The 16,470-nt window shown below is 42.5% G+C and overlaps 2 protein-coding genes across 4 annotated transcripts in view; both read right to left on the bottom strand.

The window, feature by feature from the left end:
• Window positions 1-16,470, bottom strand: part of LOC117419990 (MICOS complex subunit Mic19) — an 84,723-nt gene that overhangs the window by 9,498 nt on the left and 58,755 nt on the right. For all 3 annotated transcript variants that reach the window (XM_034033458.3, XM_034033459.3, XM_058985936.1), the window contains one exon: window positions 11,337-11,407. In XM_034033458.3, the coding sequence (XP_033889349.1) occupies window positions 11,337-11,407 (71 nt within the window). The remainder of the gene's footprint in view (window positions 1-11,336; window positions 11,408-16,470) is intronic.
• On the bottom strand, window positions 1,271-8,713 carry LOC131697413 (zinc finger protein 444-like). Its single transcript, XM_058985935.1, has 2 exons — window positions 5,421-8,713; window positions 1,271-1,649 (listed from the first exon to the last, which is right to left on the bottom strand). Exons 1-2 carry the CDS (start codon window positions 6,475-6,477, stop codon window positions 1,642-1,644), a joined length of 1,065 nt encoding a protein of 354 aa, XP_058841918.1. The 5' UTR covers window positions 6,478-8,713; the 3' UTR covers window positions 1,271-1,641.

Raw genomic sequence — 16,470 nt, 5'->3', positions numbered from 1 at the left:
CTCGCTGCTGAGTGTTTTCTAAGAGGGGTGTCATGTCTAATCCCAAAGTAGAAGGCCTGCCTACTAAGGATCATAATGTACAACAATTCTCTTGGGATAGGCAAAATAAAGATGCGTTTTAATTACAGTATTCATATGTTTAAGGAGACCTTTGATTAAGTTGATCTTTTTTTGCATTTGCCATCATTTTGGAAATTTCAGTTCTGGTATTCCAGATTTTAAATCTTGTTGATTCGAGTCCAAGACCAGGCAGATTAAAACAAACTAATTCAAGGACCGGCATATGCAAGACATGGACTGGACTTGAACTTGACAAAACTTTTTTTTTTAACTGTACAACCCAGGAAAATATATAAAAGCTGTTTATTATATTTACTGGAACTAACACTAGAGCAAATGTACTGTACTGATCCATGATAGATTGATAGAAATGCCTTGTTTTTGTTTTTTCATTGGTCAGGGTAATCACAAAGCTTCGAGATCACATTAAGAAATGTATTTTAAATATTTACCTATACAGTAAAATGTAACAACTGATAGTACCCAAATGTTTAAAAATGAGTAAGCACCATCACCAAACTACAATAAGTACATTCAAGAACTGTCTGATGTGTTAAATTATTTCAGTACAAAACTAGACCTTATATAATAAAATAAAAAAATATATGAAACAAACACAAAAGTATTTTTAGATCAGATTAGCAGTCTAGCACCATTAACAATATATTTGGTACGTTTAAACTTACCTAGAAAAAAATAAATATAAATTTAATATGAGCAAAACCCAATCCCTGAAATTATCTTCATAACTCAATAATCATGTTTCTTTTGCTCTCGTGAGCTTGGGTAATATACCAACACCAATGCAGATGTAAAATGTAATTAGTTACTAAAAGCTCCTGTCTGTGACCAAAGCCCTGCTCTTCCTGTAATATCAGACTCTGTTCTTGTGTAAACTTTTCATTAGAAGGCATGCATCTTTATAATCTAATCCTTCTGGTTATAATGCAACTTCTTGTAACATAAGACCTGCATTAGCAGAGGCAGTATGTCCAAGTAATGTTATTTTAATATAATTTGTGTACTACAAGAACCCATAGAATTTGCAAATTTGGATTTTGATCTGTGTGTAATGGAGTATCACAGAGGCAAAACCATAGTTCATGGTCACTTTCATTAAGACCTGTATACAGAAGGTGAATCCCAGGCATTATATGTAAATGTCTGTGTACATATAGAATCTGTTTCAGACCTGTTGGTGACTGTGGGAGGGTAGTGGGTGGAGCTTTAGGGAAGGACCAGAAATGACAGCACACAGGAGCCGGAAGTGTCGTTTAGTCCTTGGAGCCCTGTACCTTCAATGGTACAGGCAGGATTTTATTTTAACAAACAAAAATAGAACAGTCCAGTATTCCAGAAAATAAACAAGAAAACCACCTGGAATACCAGCGATGGTAAACTCAGGTTTCAAATAAAAAGAATAAACAAAAACGTCCCGTTACACACAACAATAAAGGAAGCACTGGGTTTCTCTGTGCTCCTGCAGTGGGTTTCCTCTCACCGCCTCCTGGCCCCCTTCCACGGATACTGGCTTGTCCTGGGTTTCTTCCAATGCGGCAATCCACCAAAGTCCCTTAAGTTTCAAGCTTCTGCGAATTACAGCAGTTTGATAAAACAAAACAACAACAAAGCACAGCACGTGTTTTCAGTTCAGGACAGGGGGCCGAATGGCAAAACCATACTGCTTAAATACTGCCAAGTCCCACCCCTGCAATCAGCACGCTGCCTCACGTCAGCCAATCGATGAGAACAGCACAGCTGATTGCAATGATGGGACCTGACGGCCGCATGGTCCCACCTTGGGCCAAGATGGCCGCCTGACCCGGAACTTCCTGTATGGTCAGAGTTCAGCCTCCTGACCCAATCACGGTCAACCCTACACAGCACTGCCGGTGGTCGGGAGGGCGAATTACAACAGGGACTCCTTTCAATCCTGTCACACATCCCCCCCCTCAGAGTGGAGCCGTAGGCACACTCGGCCAACCCTAACTCCCCTAAATGACCCCCCTCCCTTGAAAAAAAATCAGCATTTTGATGCTCCTTACCCGAACGATGTTTAACAGTGAAGTTAAAGGGTTGCAGCGCCAGACTCCACCGAGTAATCCGGGCGTTCGTGTCCCTCATCGTGTTTAGCCACTTAAGAGGAGCGTGATCTGTGACAAGAGTGAAGGACCGCCCCAGGAGATAATATCGAAGAGAGTTTGTGGCCCATTTAATGGCCAGGCACTCCTTCTCAATAACTGAGTAGTTGCGCTCCCTTTGAGCCATTTTCCTGCTAATGTATAGCACGGGGTGTTCTACCCCATCGATCTCCTGGGACAAGACGGCCCCCAGACCGACATCCGAGGCGTCTGTCTGGAGGATGAATTCCCTGTCGAAATCTGGTGAAACTAGTGCAGGGGCTTGGCAAAGTATCCGCTTTATCGTGTCAAACGCTTCCTGACACTCATCTGACCATTTTACAGTGTTTGGGGCGCTCTTCTTAGTGAGGTCAATCAAGGGGCTAACAATGGTGGAAAACTCGGGGATAAAACGGCGATAATAGCCTGCCAGCCCCAAAAGTGACCTCACTTGAGCCTTGGTTCGTGGGACCGGAGTGTCCACCAAGGCCTGGACCTTGGAAGCCACTGGTTTCACCCGACCATTACCCATGCTAAAGCCAAGATATTGGGTCTCTTGTTTGCCAAACGCGCATTTGCCTAGGTTGACTGTTAGCCCCGCCTCCCTCAAAGACTGCAGGACAGCCGCCAATCTATCAAGGTGCTCCTTCCAGGTAGAGCTAAAAATAACAACGTCATCAATATATGCTGCCGCATACTGATGATGGGGACGTAACACCTTGTCCATCAGTCTCTGGAAGGTAGCTGGGGCCCCATGCAAACCGAAGGGCATGGTCTTGAAATGAAACAAGCCATCCGGGGTAGCAAATGCGGTTTTCTCCTTGGAACTGGGTGTTAACGGGATCTGCCAATATCCCTTTGTCAGGTCCAGAGTGGACAAGAACCTCGCCTTACCCAGTCTGTCGAGGAGCTCATCCACTCGAGGCATGGGGTACGCATCGAACTTAGAGATAGCGTTCACCTTTCTAAAGTCCACACAGAAACGAGTGGAGCCATCCTTCTTAGGTACCATTACCACAGGACTACACCACTCGCTCTGGGAAGGCTGCACTACTCCCAGCTCGAGCATACTGGCCACTTCCCGGCGCATTACACCCCGCCGACTTTCCGGGATCCGGTAAGGCCTCTGACGCACCCGAACACCTGGCGGAGTAATAATGGCATGTTCAATAATGTCAGTTCTACCGGGCAACTCAGAAAAAACATCACTGAATTCCTCAATTAATTGACCCAGCTCCTGTTTCTGACGGGGAAGTAACTGTTCCCCCATCGAAATTTTAGCTGTTTGACCAGATGGCCCTGCCTCAGGACCGAAATCCTCCTCGGGGCTATCATTAGCAACAAACAGGGCTTCTCTGTCTCTCCAGGGTTTTAACAAATTTACATGATAAATTTGGAGTGGTTTTCGATGGTCGGGCTGCCTGATTTCATAATTCACTCTCCCTATAGCCCGAACCACCTCATAAGGCCCCTGCCACTTGGCAAACAACTTAGATTCGGCTGTGGGAAGGAGCAGCAGTACCTTATCTCCAGGTCGAAAAGTCCGAATTCGTGCTTTTTGATTGTACTGCTGCTGCTGCTGATGCTGAGCATTGCGCAGGTTCTCTTGAGCCAAACGACCGACTAATTCTAAGCGATCTCTTAGCAGTAGTACGTATTTGACTACATTTTTAGAAGTAGAGGTTTGGTCCTCCCACCCTTCTCGCACGAGATCGAGAATGCCTCGGGGTTGTCTCCCATATAGCAGCTCAAACGGGGAGAACCCTGTTGAACTCTGTGGCACCTCTCTCACTGCAAACATCAGGAAGGGGAGGAGTTTTGCCCAATGTTTTTGTTCCTGGTTCACAAATCGCCTCAGCATTTGCTTCAGGGTCTGATTAAACCTTTCCACCAGGCCATCTGTCTGCGGATGGTACACAGAGGTCCTGATGGGACGGATTTTCAAAATTTTGTATACTTCTTTGAGGGTATCGGACATGAAGTTGGTTCCCTGATCCGTCAGAATCTCTTTGGGCACCCCTACTCTAGCAATGATCTCAACTAGTTCTTTAGCAATGGCGACGGCACTAGTGGAGCGCAGTGGCACCGCCTCTGGATATCGCGTAGCATAATCCACCACTACTAGAATGTGCGTATATCCAGAGTCGGCGGGATGCACTGGGCCCACTATGTCCATGGCTATGCGATCGAAGGGAGTACAAACCAGGGGCAGTGGGACCAGCGGGGCCGGGCGAACCCGCCCCGGCGCTACTCTCTGGCAATCGGGACACTCCGCTACATATTTCCTCACATCCACATGGAGTCCCATCCAATAAAACCGGGCCAGTATTCGTTCCAAGGTCTTTTCCCGCCCCAGGTGGCCAGAAAAGGGAATATCATGTGCCAACCGCATGACCTCCCGGCGGAAAGACCCCGGAACCAATAATTGGGTTACAGGCTGTCCTGTGCCCGGGGCTTGGGATACCCTATACAGCAAATGCCCCATCACGATGAAGTGAGGAAATGTGAGCGGCCCGCAGCCTTCAACTTCCTTCCCCTCGACAGACCGAACCCGCCCCCGGATGTGCACCAGAGTGGGGTCGTTACTTTGCTCCCACTCTAGGTCCACACCCCGGTCCCAGAATTGCGGTATGCCGAGCGGGGCCACAGTAGCTTCTGCTCTAGGGATCTCAGTAACCCGCTCCTGCTGGTCACACTGGACACCCACCCCCTTCTGTGTTCGTTTGACAGGCAAAGCAGACTCTCCCACCAATCCCCAGCCTTGCCTCATTAATGCCCCCTCAAGTTTCTCGGCCCTCCGCTCTCTTTTAGTTTTATGGGGCCGGAACCTGGAAGTAAATATGCCGGCCTGCAAGGGGAAGATCTGGCCAATTGGATCCCCCATTGCGACCACCTTTTCTACAATAGGTGGCCGAGCCGCATTGACCTTAACTTGTGTATAGTAAGGCCAATCTCGACCCAAAATTACTGGGTATGGCACCTTTTTAGCAACGGCCACGACTACATGGCACGTCCGACTTTCCACAGTCATTCTAACTTTAGTGGTAGGATACGCCTTGGTTTCTCCATGAATACACGAGATGGTCACAGACCCCTGTGGCCGCCAGGGCGTACCCTCCAAGAGAGCAGACCGAATTATAGTGTGACTACACCCTGAGTCCACTAATGCGTGGGTACTCATATTACCAACAACTACATTAATAATGCAAGGCCCCTCCCGACCCCTTCCCCTGTACTCACCACCCTCTGCGTCCGGACATCGCAAGGCCACGTCACACTCCATTGCGGCAGGACAGAATCTCGCGATGTGTCCCACCTCATGGCACCGGAAGCAGGTAGGGGAAGGCAACGCTGTGGGAGACGGCTGCTTGTCCCTTGGTCCACCACTGGGGGGGGGGGTCCAGGGATTCTCTCTGGCCCAGCTGGGAGCTAACCTCGGTCTCCACCTTGGAGTCGAGGCGCTCAAAGGGACGGGGAAAACTGAAGGCCTCGCTGCAGTCCTTGGGTGCGCTGGTAAAGGGCGATGCTTCACTGGGACTGCTGGGGCTGGACTGGGGTCCACCCGAAGCAGTGAATCCTCGAAAGCCTCCGCCAGTTCGACGGCCTTGTCCATCGTCTCGAGACTGTGGCGAGCGACCCAGGCTCGAGTCTCCGGTTCCAACACCTCCAGGAACTGGTCGACCCCCACAGACTCCATGATTTGTTGGGTGGTCCGTTCAGTGGGACGCAGCCAGCGGGTCAGATGGTCCCAGAGTTGCTGGGCCGCAATGCGGGGCCGGGTTCCCTCTGGACGCTTGTAGGTCCGGAAACGCCGGCAATGCGTTTCCGGAGTGATATTGAGGCGTTGGAGGATAGCTGCCTTCACCTGGGGATAATCCTCCGCTGCCACATTACTCAGGGCCCGGTATGCTGCCTGCGCCTCACCAGTCAGACAAGGGGCGAGTTGTGCCGCCCAACATCTGGCTGGCCACCCTGACACTGTAGCCACCCGCTCAAACGTGGTCAGGAAGGCCTCCGGGTCATCTTCTGAGGTCATCTTTTGCAGCCGGATTTTGGGCGTCGGCTGTGCTGGTCCAGCTGCTGCGGCCGGGACCTGGGCTTGGGCCTGGGCCTGGGCCACTACCAGGTTCTGAATGGCCAGACACATGGCCGCCATCTTGTCAGTCATCGCGGTCAGATGGGCTGAACGCTCAGCATCCCTCTGAGCATCCCGTTCTTCCCGACGCCGCTCTACACCGTCCCGGTGTCTCTCCTGATCCTCCAAGACGGCTTGCAGGGTGTGCCGGTCCATGCTCATCCCACTTCTGACACCACCTTGTGGGAGGGTAGTGGGTGGAGCTTTAGGGAAGGACCAGAAATGACAGCACACAGGAGCCGGAAGTGTCGTTTAGTCCTTGGAGCCCTGTACCTTCAATGGTACAGGCAGGATTTTATTTTAACAAACAAAAATAGAACAGTCCAGTATTCCAGAAAATAAACAAGAAAACCACCTGGAATACCAGCGATGGTAAACTCAGGTTTCAAATAAAAAGAATAAACAAAAACGTCCCGTTACACACAACAATAAAGGAAGCACTGGGTTTCTCTGTGCTCCTGCAGTGGGTTTCCTCTCACCGCCTCCTGGCCCCCTTCCACGGATACTGGCTTGTCCTGGGTTTCTTCCACTGCGGCAATCCACCAAAGTCCCTTAAGTTTCAAGCTTCTGCGAATTACAGCAGTTTGATAAAACAAAACAACAACAAAGCACAGCACGTGTTTTCAGTTCAGGACAGGGGGCCGAATGGCAAAACCATACTGCTTAAATACTGCCAAGTCCCACCCCTGCAATCAGCACGCTGCCTCACGTCAGCCAATCGATGAGAACAGCACAGCTGATTGCAATGATGGGACCTGACGGCCGCATGGTCCCACCTTGGGCCAAGATGGCCGCCTGACCCGGAACTTCCTGTATGGTCAGAGTTCAGCCTCCTGACCCAATCACGGTCAACCCTACACAGCACTGCCGGTGGTCGGGAGGGCGAATTACAACAGGGACTCCTTTCAATCCTGTCACAGTGACCAAAAAGATACAGCATATCCGACCGTCACATAACTGCCCTGATCAATTAACCGCCTCGTTAAATAAATAAATATTAAAAGAAAGCTACGAGGGTAATGGCATTGGCAGCAAATGCAGCTTCCGCGATGGAAACAGAAAGAAAGTGTTATAGCAATCAGCCTTTTGGTGTTTTTTTTTTGTTCACTAACCTATTTATGGATGTGTAAATGCTTTTTCTATAGATGTTCGCAAATCCTACTTTTTCACATATCCGCCTATACGCTGCACTGTACTATAAACCACATGCATTCCCCAGAAATTTACTGGAAAAGCATTATTTTTACCTGTTAAAATTACATGTATTGAGCTATATATAAAGAAAATGTATTTGATGCATAGCATCTCCACAACACATGATTGCACTACAGACAAAGTGGGTAATTGCAACGAACTGAAAGGAGCATACTAACTGGGGATGATCTCGTCGTTAGTGCAGAGGAGGGTACTAAACTAATATGCAAGTTAATACCAATTGCAACAAACTAAGCAGCTCAATATAGTCCCCAGCTGCATATTAATTTGTCTCAATTGCAATGAACCCAATGTAACTGCTGTTGCCCTCTACAATTGTAACTAGTCATGAAAAGTAAAGACGAAATAAATTAAATAAAACACAAAGAAAGAAAGAGAGTACGGGTACACCACACACTAAAAAAAAAAAAGAAACAGTTTGGGGAATACCACCGGCTTGTTAAGGAGCGAATGTGATTATTATTATTGGTCAACATTATTAAAACAAAGAAGCGTCGTTTTACAGAAATATGAAACCAGTGTGTGGTGCTCCCCGTCACTTTGACTAAAATTAAGGTGAAACAAAAAAATAAAACAGGAGATAGACATACCATCATTTTTCAATTGTTCTGCTATTTCTTGCCATGTGGCATCCTTTTTATTGTCTTTATAACCACTGGCATCATAAACAACATTATATTTTTTGACTTTAATAAATAAATTCTCATTGATGTCCATTTTTTTTTTATTTCTGTGGTAATCTCTGCATGAGTGAGACAGTGACAGTCTGACAGCCACTACCTTTGACCTTATTTCTTATTGGTCCATTGCGACGCTAGCTTCATTTCGCGCCTCTCGCTTCGCTTGTGTTGTGCATTACTCCATTTAAATCAATAGTTTGAATTATTTTTTATTTGCTTGCTCGCGTCCAGTGTGCATAGTCCTTTAACATTTTTTTTTCACTTGTCACCCCATAAATGGAAGCCATAATTTCGTATCTGTTCACTGCAGTTTCACTGACACACCCACCATTTCAAACATAATTTCTCCAATTCTACAAGTATTAGAGTTATCGTCAACTGCTCATTTCAAAAGGTAAGAACTTGGACAAATTAGCTGCCATTTATGTATGTATTTAAAATGTTCTATACCTTACGGACTCTCTGTGACCCCCATTTCGCGCACCACTGAATTACACCCTTAATTTAGCTGATAACTTGCTTGACCTTTTTAATTGTTTTCAGCTGTTGAACAGTTGCAGAGTTCAAGTTACATATAAAATGTTCAGCTAACTTGAAATCTGCAACTGTTAAGAGTTGAAAACAATTAAAAAGGTCTAAGCAAATTATCAGTTCAATTAAAGGGTCTAGTTAAGTAATTGAGAGCTCAGTTGGAATGAAAACTAGCAGACACTGTGGGCATCCAGGACCATGAGAAACACTGCTGTAGACTAAAGACTTGTGGGATCACACTAACTGGAACAAATATGAAAAATCCCAAAATGTATTGACAACTTTTATGAAACTAAACTATTCATAACCAAAAATTATATAAAATGATTTGACATTTTTGGAAAAAAAAAAAGTGTCAAAACGTTTGCAACAATCATCCTTATTTAACTTAACGCAGGTCTATTTTATATATAAAAAAATAATAAATAAATAATTCCAATATGACTTTCCAGTGTCTCTCCTTTCAGCCTCTTCACAGGGCATTACATCTGCTTACAAGTGTATTCCATACAGTTGTGCGTTACAGAATTGCTGTGGAATCCTTTCAGCCATCTTCCACAGTTTCAATAACATATTTTATACACTCTATGAAATAAAGTTTTTGCTCCACTGTATAACTTTGCACACGACTACTGGTCATGATTGCCTTTGTATGGATGTACTGAGAAATGAAGCTTTTATAGGCTGTACATGAAATATGTATACAATCCTATAAACTAATGCATTTATTTTGTGTGTGAATTAAATAAATGAGGACAATACAAGTTTTGTTTATCTTCTAATGCAGCTTCATTAATTTTGGTGGTGTTTTAGGAAAATTTGATTATACATGTGAATTTGGTTTAAGAAAATGGGAAAATATCCTCATGCAATTCAGCCTTAGTATTTACTTCCGTGAATAAATACATTTCCATACGTAATTAAGTTAAAATATTTTAAATTTAAAACAATAATTAAGGTGTTAGGTTTCTTTATAAAAAATAAAAAAAAGATTTTGCAACGAAATATAACACTCCTAAAATATAATAGCTGGAATCACTCAGATTCGCCTCTAACCAACACGTCATCAGCAAGCGCATAAAAGCTCTGTGTGTTATTCTCTCATGTCGCTTCTTTTGTTTGGGCTGCTCAGTCAAGTGCTGGGCAGCCGAAACGGGAGTTGACCGCTTAGAGTTGGGAGGAAGGGCTACCCTCAGCCCCTAAAAATTTATAATATGTGAGTAGGGGTGTTTTCCTTACCCAAGTGCTAGGCGGTTCGTATTTAGTTCTGCTGGGTGCGTGGTCAGGCTTGACAGGCTGGGCTCTTTCCCCCGGCGTAGTCATGCTCCAGGGGACGGGCCGTGTGTCAGCTTTCATTTTTCAATATTTGGGAGGGTAGGTGGCATGCGCCACTGTGGGGTGCGTTAATCTTTATTATTTTTCATTCATGGTTTGGCGGCCTTGTCATTGGGGGGGGGGGGGGGGGGTGCAAATCTATTATTCACTCGGGCCCTGAGCGCCCATCACAGTTCATTAAACCATCTACAATTACAATCAATAACTCTCAACCATGGTGGATTCTCTGTGCTGAACTGTAAACTTGGTTGCTTTTCTGCAGGAGAATCCGCCTCTAACCAACACGTCATCAGCAAGCGCATAAAGGCTCTGTGTGTTATTCTCCCATGTCACTTCTTTTGTTTCGGCCTCCTCCACCCCAGCTACCACCTTGCAGTGTGCCTCGTCCCGGGTAGGGGAGATGGGGGGGTGGTGGCTCATAGCCACTTCCTAGCTGCAGCCCTGGGATGCATGTAACCGTTCATGTTTTTCCAGCTGGCCTTATGCAGGTAGACTTTGCGCACCCACAGATGAGGCCTCCGGCCAAATATATTATTCACTCGGGCCCTGAGCCCCCATCACAGTTCATTAAACCATCTACAATTGCAATCAATAAATCACATCCATGGCAGATTTTCCGTGCTGAATTATGAGGGATCTTGAGCTAGATGGTATTAGACCATCAGAAAACGCCATCATATCTGGTCATGCTTATTTAAATACTTAAAAGAAACCAAATTAAATGATAAATGATTTGACTAGAAGTCTTTTTCAGTGTCTTCAAAGACATTGAAAATAATTTCTAGTCTAAACGCTTGTAGTATTTCTAAATAATACAAACTCTATTGAGTGTTTGACAATTATGGATGATGCTTATGTATTTAAACCAATTTACATTGAGTCAACAGGGAATGGCAACATTCAAACATAACACAAGCCAGCACATTTAGGGTGTAATACAGGTATACAAATACACATACAATTCATGTATGAGTATGTGCAGTTCATCTTTATGCAAGTATTAAATGTTTTCAAAACATCGAACGTGTCTCCTTTATATCCCAGTCTATTGTTTTTTTATTTATTTATCTCACGAACAGAGCTTTGGAGTGTGCTGAAAAGTTGTTTCCAGGGTTCAGCCAACAAATCAGGACAATGGCATGTATATGTACTGTACTGTTAATCATAATGTCAAAAAGGAAGGCTGTTTGCCTTACTTTGTGTGGTTACATTTTAATCAAGTCATTCAAAAGAAAGAAAGAAAAATGTAGTATCTCTTACTTGAACTTTGCCTCCACTTCAGTGACAGATTTTTGATACTGTTCAGTTGTGACTTTATAGAACTGGGCACTCTGGAAAAGAAAACACAAGCAAAATGGATGAACATAAAAATGAAATCGTTTCCACTCAAAAGCCCCTTCACAAGCAGCTATCTATAGAATCAAATTAACGTCAGGAACAGGTTAGGGGGTTTAAATAAAATCAATAGGTGTGTGACTGGACAGCAGTATGAATTTGTATGCACGGGGGTAGGTCACTTTGAGATGATGAATGGCCCTCAATCAAACGGTCATCCTGAACACACTAACATCTGCTGTAATCTTATTTGGGCCGCAATTTATCTTTCTTTTACCTGATCAATATACAATGAAAATAACAGTTGTAAGGATCAATAGTCATTTTTGTATGGTTTTAGGGCTGAAAGCCTCATTTGTGACACAGAGACTATACTTTCGAGAAAGCAGATTTGCTCTTTTGATTGCAGATGAAATGATCAGTCAGGCTTGCTGTATGCTGTGGGTTTATAATTTAAAAGCTCTGCAATTTTATCAAGAAATCATTTGTCATCTTGGCTTAGATTTATAATTTTTTCTAGTATTACACTTTCACCTCAAATTACTCATTACCCTTTTTTCTTTCACCTCTATCTAATTCCTTAACCCCATAATGAAGCAAAAGCCTGTGATAGACATGTTCGGTAGCTTTTCTCAAAGGATTTCTCTTATTCACGAGCACCATGGCAAATATTTTTGTTTAGTGGAACCCAGAATAGCTACTGCAACTTAACTTGGTGAGAATGCTTCATTTAAGACATATGCTGGGGCTGCAATCTCCACTAAAAATGTACTCTGCACAATGGTGATCTGAACATGGACTTATTTGATCTCTTAATTTAATATGTACACAGTAGAATAAACTAGTATAACATTGTGAGGATTGTTTGTTAACATTATTGTTATTCTACTGCCGATAGAGCTGTGGGTTATGTATCGTGCATGCTGGTGAGCAAATGTATTTGATATATGATAGTATATTGATTTTTTTAGATTAGGGCACGTACCTTATGAAATTGCCATAGCTTTACATGTGGGACGTGTTTTGTTATAGCCATATGTTCGGTAATCTTCCAAGAGACGGGGTAATGCTAATGTTCAGTTTTTACTGATAAGAGTTAGGGACTAGAGAATAATAACAACAACAATAATAATAATAATAATAATAATAATAATAATAATAATGAGTAAACATAGAATAATGGAATATCGACAGTCTGTTTGTAAACAAAGACGGTATTCATGCAGGTTAAACAAAAACGTGTAAAGGAGAAGAAACATGTTTATTTTAAAATACATGAATGTTTATTGTAAATGGAATGAATGTTAAATGTTTGAGTATTTTTGTATTAAACCATTCCAGGTGTAACTGTTTATTGAATAATTGATCCTGTTAGGAGTAGGCAGGGCTGGGGCTCATTTAATGCTGTGTCTTTCCTGTGCTTGGGGCATTTTGGGTCATTCGTGATCTTGTCTTTGTGAACGTCAGTCGTCATTTTGTGTACAACTTGTTAGTCTGTGAGCATCAACTGTCATTTGTGTGAAGTATCCAGTGCCACAATAAATATTTATGCCTGTGAACACTACCAAGTTGCTTTTTCATGCATTCCAAAAACCTCTGTGTTCCTGAGGTGAATAATATGATTGTGGGTGGGGGTAAGCTCGGACCATCACCGCATTACAAACAATAATAAAAGAACAACTAAATATACTAGAGACATAAAAGTTTTCTGCATTCATTATTATTTTAGTCTGTATTCAATGTTATTCAAGTCAGATGTGTTTGTGGCACTCTAAGGGTCCAGACAGGTTTCATAACTTCCGTTTTATATCTGGTTTCATAGTGAACTACATCCTAATTGGAATCGAGTAGGAGTTACTCCATGCTAATTTACATCAAGATGGAAAAATATTCTTGTTACCTTACGAAGTTTTATATGCAGTATTCAGAGGCATACAATTATCATCTGGGAGAAGATCACATTCAGTGTCCGACATTCAAAGTCCTACCACTCATCACAGTGCAATTTATTTTCATAACCTAACACTGTGGTATGACATGACCCATTAGAATATTTGTTACACCCTTTCTCTACTTTTCCTTTTAAGTATTGCTCTTCTCTCCACATCAAATTGCAACCTTTAGTCCCCCAGGAGCATTTACTGGTATAAACTGCCATGTTCATTTTAAAATGGCAAGAGTAATTTAACCCGTCATGGATGTATGGACCTGGAAAGGCCAGAATGACCTTTACGATTTAACATTTGGATCCTCTTTATTTTGTATTTAAAACATACAAAGGTACTGGCTTAATTCAGGCACAAAAATGTCTTGCTCAGACACACATGTAGCACTATACTTAAACACAATACCCACCAACAAGTCTTAGGATATATAAATAAATGCAGAACAATTGGACTGAGGCATTTGATGTATGTTTTATACATTCAATGTGTTAGTCATGGCAAATTTTATCTGGGGATCCAAAAAAAAAAAAAAGCCAGTGCATTTAAATCACATCACATCACGATTAAGTCATGTGCGCATGCTCTGTGTCCGAACCGCAGTACCTGTCGTGGTCGCCCTGAGTCACTTAGCGTTTGTTTGTTTTATACATGTAACTGTTTTTTTTTAGAATTTATTTGCCCTTAACAATGTCTGATAAGAGCAATGGACTCGAAACGAAACCTAAGCTGTGAACTCTGTCACATGATGAGGGGCTTAACTTCAGGCGATCGTATTTCCAGCTCGGAGTACCGCATACACACACTGAATAAGTACATCATTGGAAAGCCCAGAGCCTGCACTTTTAAACAAGCCAGGTAGATGCCCGAGTAATATGTGCGTAACCACCGGGGCGCCGGTGCCCTGAAATCAACAGGCTGAGTGTAAAGAGTTAAATAAATATTTGCATGACTACAATATAACAGGTCATTTTTGTAAAAATATATTATCTGGCCAAAGAGTCAGGAACGTAAGCCCCACTATGGGAACATGTGCTTCGACTTACAACGCGACTTTCAGGAACCAATTGTGTCGTAAGTGCGAGGACTGCCTGTATAGTGTAAAAATAATTTTAATTATGGTACAAAACCATTGTAAAAATGTATTTTAAATTATTTTTTAATGGATTATAATAATATAAAACAGCCTTACTTGGAGAGCCACAATACATGATTCGACTGAAAATCATCATGTGTCTAACATTTGCTACAAGGAAATTACCAGTACTCACATGACTCATCCGTGAACTGGACGGAACAAGTCATGAGTGTCCCAGTTATTATGCATTTATTCATCATTGCAGATAGCAGAAATACACTAAGCGGAGGTAAAATTAATTCCTACCATGTGCTTCTGCATTGTTAGTAAACTGAAATGTATTTGAAGATGAGGCAATCATCTTTTCAGACATACCAAGATATTTAGTAAATCAACAGATCTGAGAGGAGTAAAATGTCCCCTACCTCACAGTCATTCATAGGTCTCAAGACTTGTTGGCTGGAGTGCATATAGAATGCCTGCAGGGAAAGCTAAGATGCCATCACCTGTCATCTCAAGTTTGAATGTATCGTTTGTTTCTTTGTTTCATTCCCCACCATTTAGCCATCATACTCCTTTTCTTTTTGGAGGAAGAGGCTTATTACTTCCTACTTACACAGCAATTGGATACAGGAAGACTCCAGATGGGAGTTTGAAAATGAAACCATCATTCTTATTTTTGTCTACAGTAGTGAGGGGATCATTTGAAAGAATCAAGCCATCAATGTTTTAGCCCCTCTTTGCAGAATTATCAACCCATGACTCACTGTTCGTGATTTCCAAAGCTCTACAGGATTTTGCAGAACCTACACTTAACAGTTAATTGAGGCAGATCACAGCAGGTTATTGATTACAGAATGATGTTTATTTTTAAAAAAACAACTTAAAGTTTTCAGTACTTTGCCAGAAAGGGTAAGTGAGAAAAGGGTATCTTAGCTGGCAATGTCATTTTATCTAAATATCTTTCTTATGAAATACACGATTTTTATTAACAAACATTTTTTACATTACCGAGGGTGTAGCAAATAGCATATTTAGCAGCTGCTTATTATAAACTTGAGTGCACTGCACTGTAAAACACGGCAACTAGACGCTGATACTGCAACCCTGCTTCTTAATTGGAGACAGACAGTCCAATCTGACAATGGGCCAAGTTATTAAGAAGTAATTTATCGTCTCAGATTGGATTCAGCATTTGTTTCTTGTGTTTCATTCTGCCATCATTTAGTCATTACACGCCTGTTCTTAATGGAAAAGGACACCTATTACCTTGCTTTTATCCGAGTGAAAAACAGAAGTCTACTGCTGGAAGCATTAGGGCTCAGTAATTTATAAATAAAAGAGAAACACATTAACTTCCACACTTAAGATGTGGAGGGGTGGAATTAGACAAATGGTAGGCAGGTATTTGCTTCCAAAATTGGAGGCTGATTTGAAGATTGTGTACGGTTAAGTTTAAAAAAAAAAAAAAAAAAGTCTGTAGAAGCAGTTTAATACTGTTAATAGCAAATGCTTTTAAAAATAGAGGGCCCTTTTCACAAACCTTACATCACACGAGCTATTTAAAGAATAATTGTATCTTTTTTATTCAACTGTTTTGATTGACCAAAAAAAACCCAAAAAAAAAGGGGGATTCAGTATGGGGTCCTTTTATTATTTATTTCTGGACATTTTTTCAGCAATGTATGATGTTCATGTGTAACAATCACAATGCTGTCTTAACAAACCTGTTCTTCCACCTTTTCATCTACCCACATCCCAGCACCACCGCCTGATTTGAGTACTTAACACAATCCTATTTTTAACACTTGTGTGTACAAATGTGATACCAAATGCATACAAATTCACAAAATGCATGTTTGTTTCTCCCCTCTGTAAACATTACAATTCTTGAAGTACTTCTGCAGTGCCTTAAGTGATGTCTGTAGCTGATGACAGATTGTCAATGTGGTCTGGAAAGATCTAGATCTGTATATTGGTAGGAACATGTACAACATTTTTTTTTGCTGCGTGATGCTCCATATACCGGATTATCAAT

Source organism: Acipenser ruthenus, chromosome 14, assembly GCF_902713425.1.
Source record: "Acipenser ruthenus chromosome 14, fAciRut3.2 maternal haplotype, whole genome shotgun sequence".
Classification (NCBI taxonomy): Eukaryota; Metazoa; Chordata; class Actinopteri; order Acipenseriformes; family Acipenseridae; genus Acipenser; species Acipenser ruthenus.
Note: the sequence above shows the minus strand (reverse complement) of the source record. Positions and strands in the feature narration are given on the sequence as shown.